This window comes from Emiliania huxleyi (genome assembly GCF_000372725.1).
Source record: "Emiliania huxleyi CCMP1516 unplaced genomic scaffold EMIHUscaffold_9008, whole genome shotgun sequence".
NCBI classification, from domain to species: Eukaryota; Haptophyta; order Isochrysidales; family Noelaerhabdaceae; genus Emiliania; species Emiliania huxleyi.
The window spans coordinates 1-1,211 of NW_005195291.1; the positions used below are offsets into that span (position 1 = coordinate 1).

At 64.7% G+C, this 1,211-nt stretch overlaps 1 protein-coding gene across 1 annotated transcript; it reads left to right on the forward strand.

Annotated features, from left to right (window-relative positions):
• Positions 1 to 196: 196 nt before the first annotated feature.
• Positions 197 to 1,200, forward strand: EMIHUDRAFT_259324 (hypothetical protein; the record flags this gene model as incomplete). The annotated part of the gene is made up of 3 exons (XM_005757455.1): positions 197 to 272; positions 489 to 518; positions 755 to 1,200. Coding segments are annotated over 3 exons (552 nt in total), but the record flags the coding sequence as incomplete, so codon positions are not given.
• Between the last annotated feature and the right edge of the window lie 11 nt (positions 1,201 to 1,211).

Genomic DNA, 1,211 nt, shown 5'->3' on the forward strand with positions numbered 1-1,211 from the left:
GGCCGGTGGGGCCGGTGGCAGCGACGCCGGCCGCAAGGCTGGCTGCGGCAGGCGCGGGGGGGAGGGCGGCAGAGGCCCGGTCGCGGTCGAGATCGAGCTTGGCCTGCTTGGCAGCGGCCGTGATCTTCTCTAGGCGCGACGTCTGTAGCTGCTTGCCGGCACCTATGCGTGATGCCAGCAGAAAGGACGCTGATTCATGCTCAAATGCGACACCGGGTATCTTCGAAACAGCTGCCGCTGGCATCCGCCGTGGACTAAAAACTGCGATCTCAGTGCCCCAGCACGCAAAATTTTCTCTGCGGGGCTACCGCCCCGCACCCCGCCCGGGATGAATTCACACCTCTCAACGGTTGTTCACACTTGGAAAACTCATCGGATTTGGGCCACTTGCCTGGGCGACCCCGGACCCCTGGCGGACGATCATGACGTCGGCCGGGACCCCCCGTGCGGGGGCCTTCCACTCCACACCCGCCATACCGTTGACTGAGGCGCCGTCCGCTATGTGATGATGATACCCAGTGAGTGCAAAAAGGCCGCCAGAAAACACGCCTGCGTGGATCGCGTCACACCAATCCTCGCTACCCAACGCGGCCAAAGGAATCAACCTCGAGAACCTCGAGAGAGTGCAAAAAAGAATTTTTCAATTCAGCGGGTCGCGACCACAAACAGGATGGCTGATGCACCACTCTTATGCACCACTCTTGCCGAACCCTCCGCTCTGCCGTGCCGCCTCCGGGTGTCGTGACCTGCATAGGCGAGCCCGGTTTTGCCAGCGAGGCGACGCTTTTCAACCGCAACCTCCAGGACGAGCGGGCTCCGCTCGCCATCGTCAAGCCATCGTCGCTCAGCCAGCTGCAGGCGGTTCTGGAGACGGCGCGTGCGTCTAAGCTTCGCGTGTCGGTGCGGAACGGCGGCCACAACCCATCCGGTCGCGCGCTGTCAAAGGGCGGAGTGACAATCGACCTCGGCCGGCACCGCGCCATCCGCATCGTGAGGAACGATGCGTCCGGGCCGGTAGCCGAGGTGGGCGCCGGCGCGGTGTGGGGAGACGTGTACGAGGCGCTCGGGGGGAGCGGCCTCTACGCGGTCGGCGGAGGCTGTCCGATGGTCGGCGTGGCGGGCCTCGTGATGAACGGCGGCATCGCCTTCACGTCTCGCAAGCGAGGCCTGGTCGGCGACTCAGTGCTGAGCTTCACGCTGGTGTTTCCCAA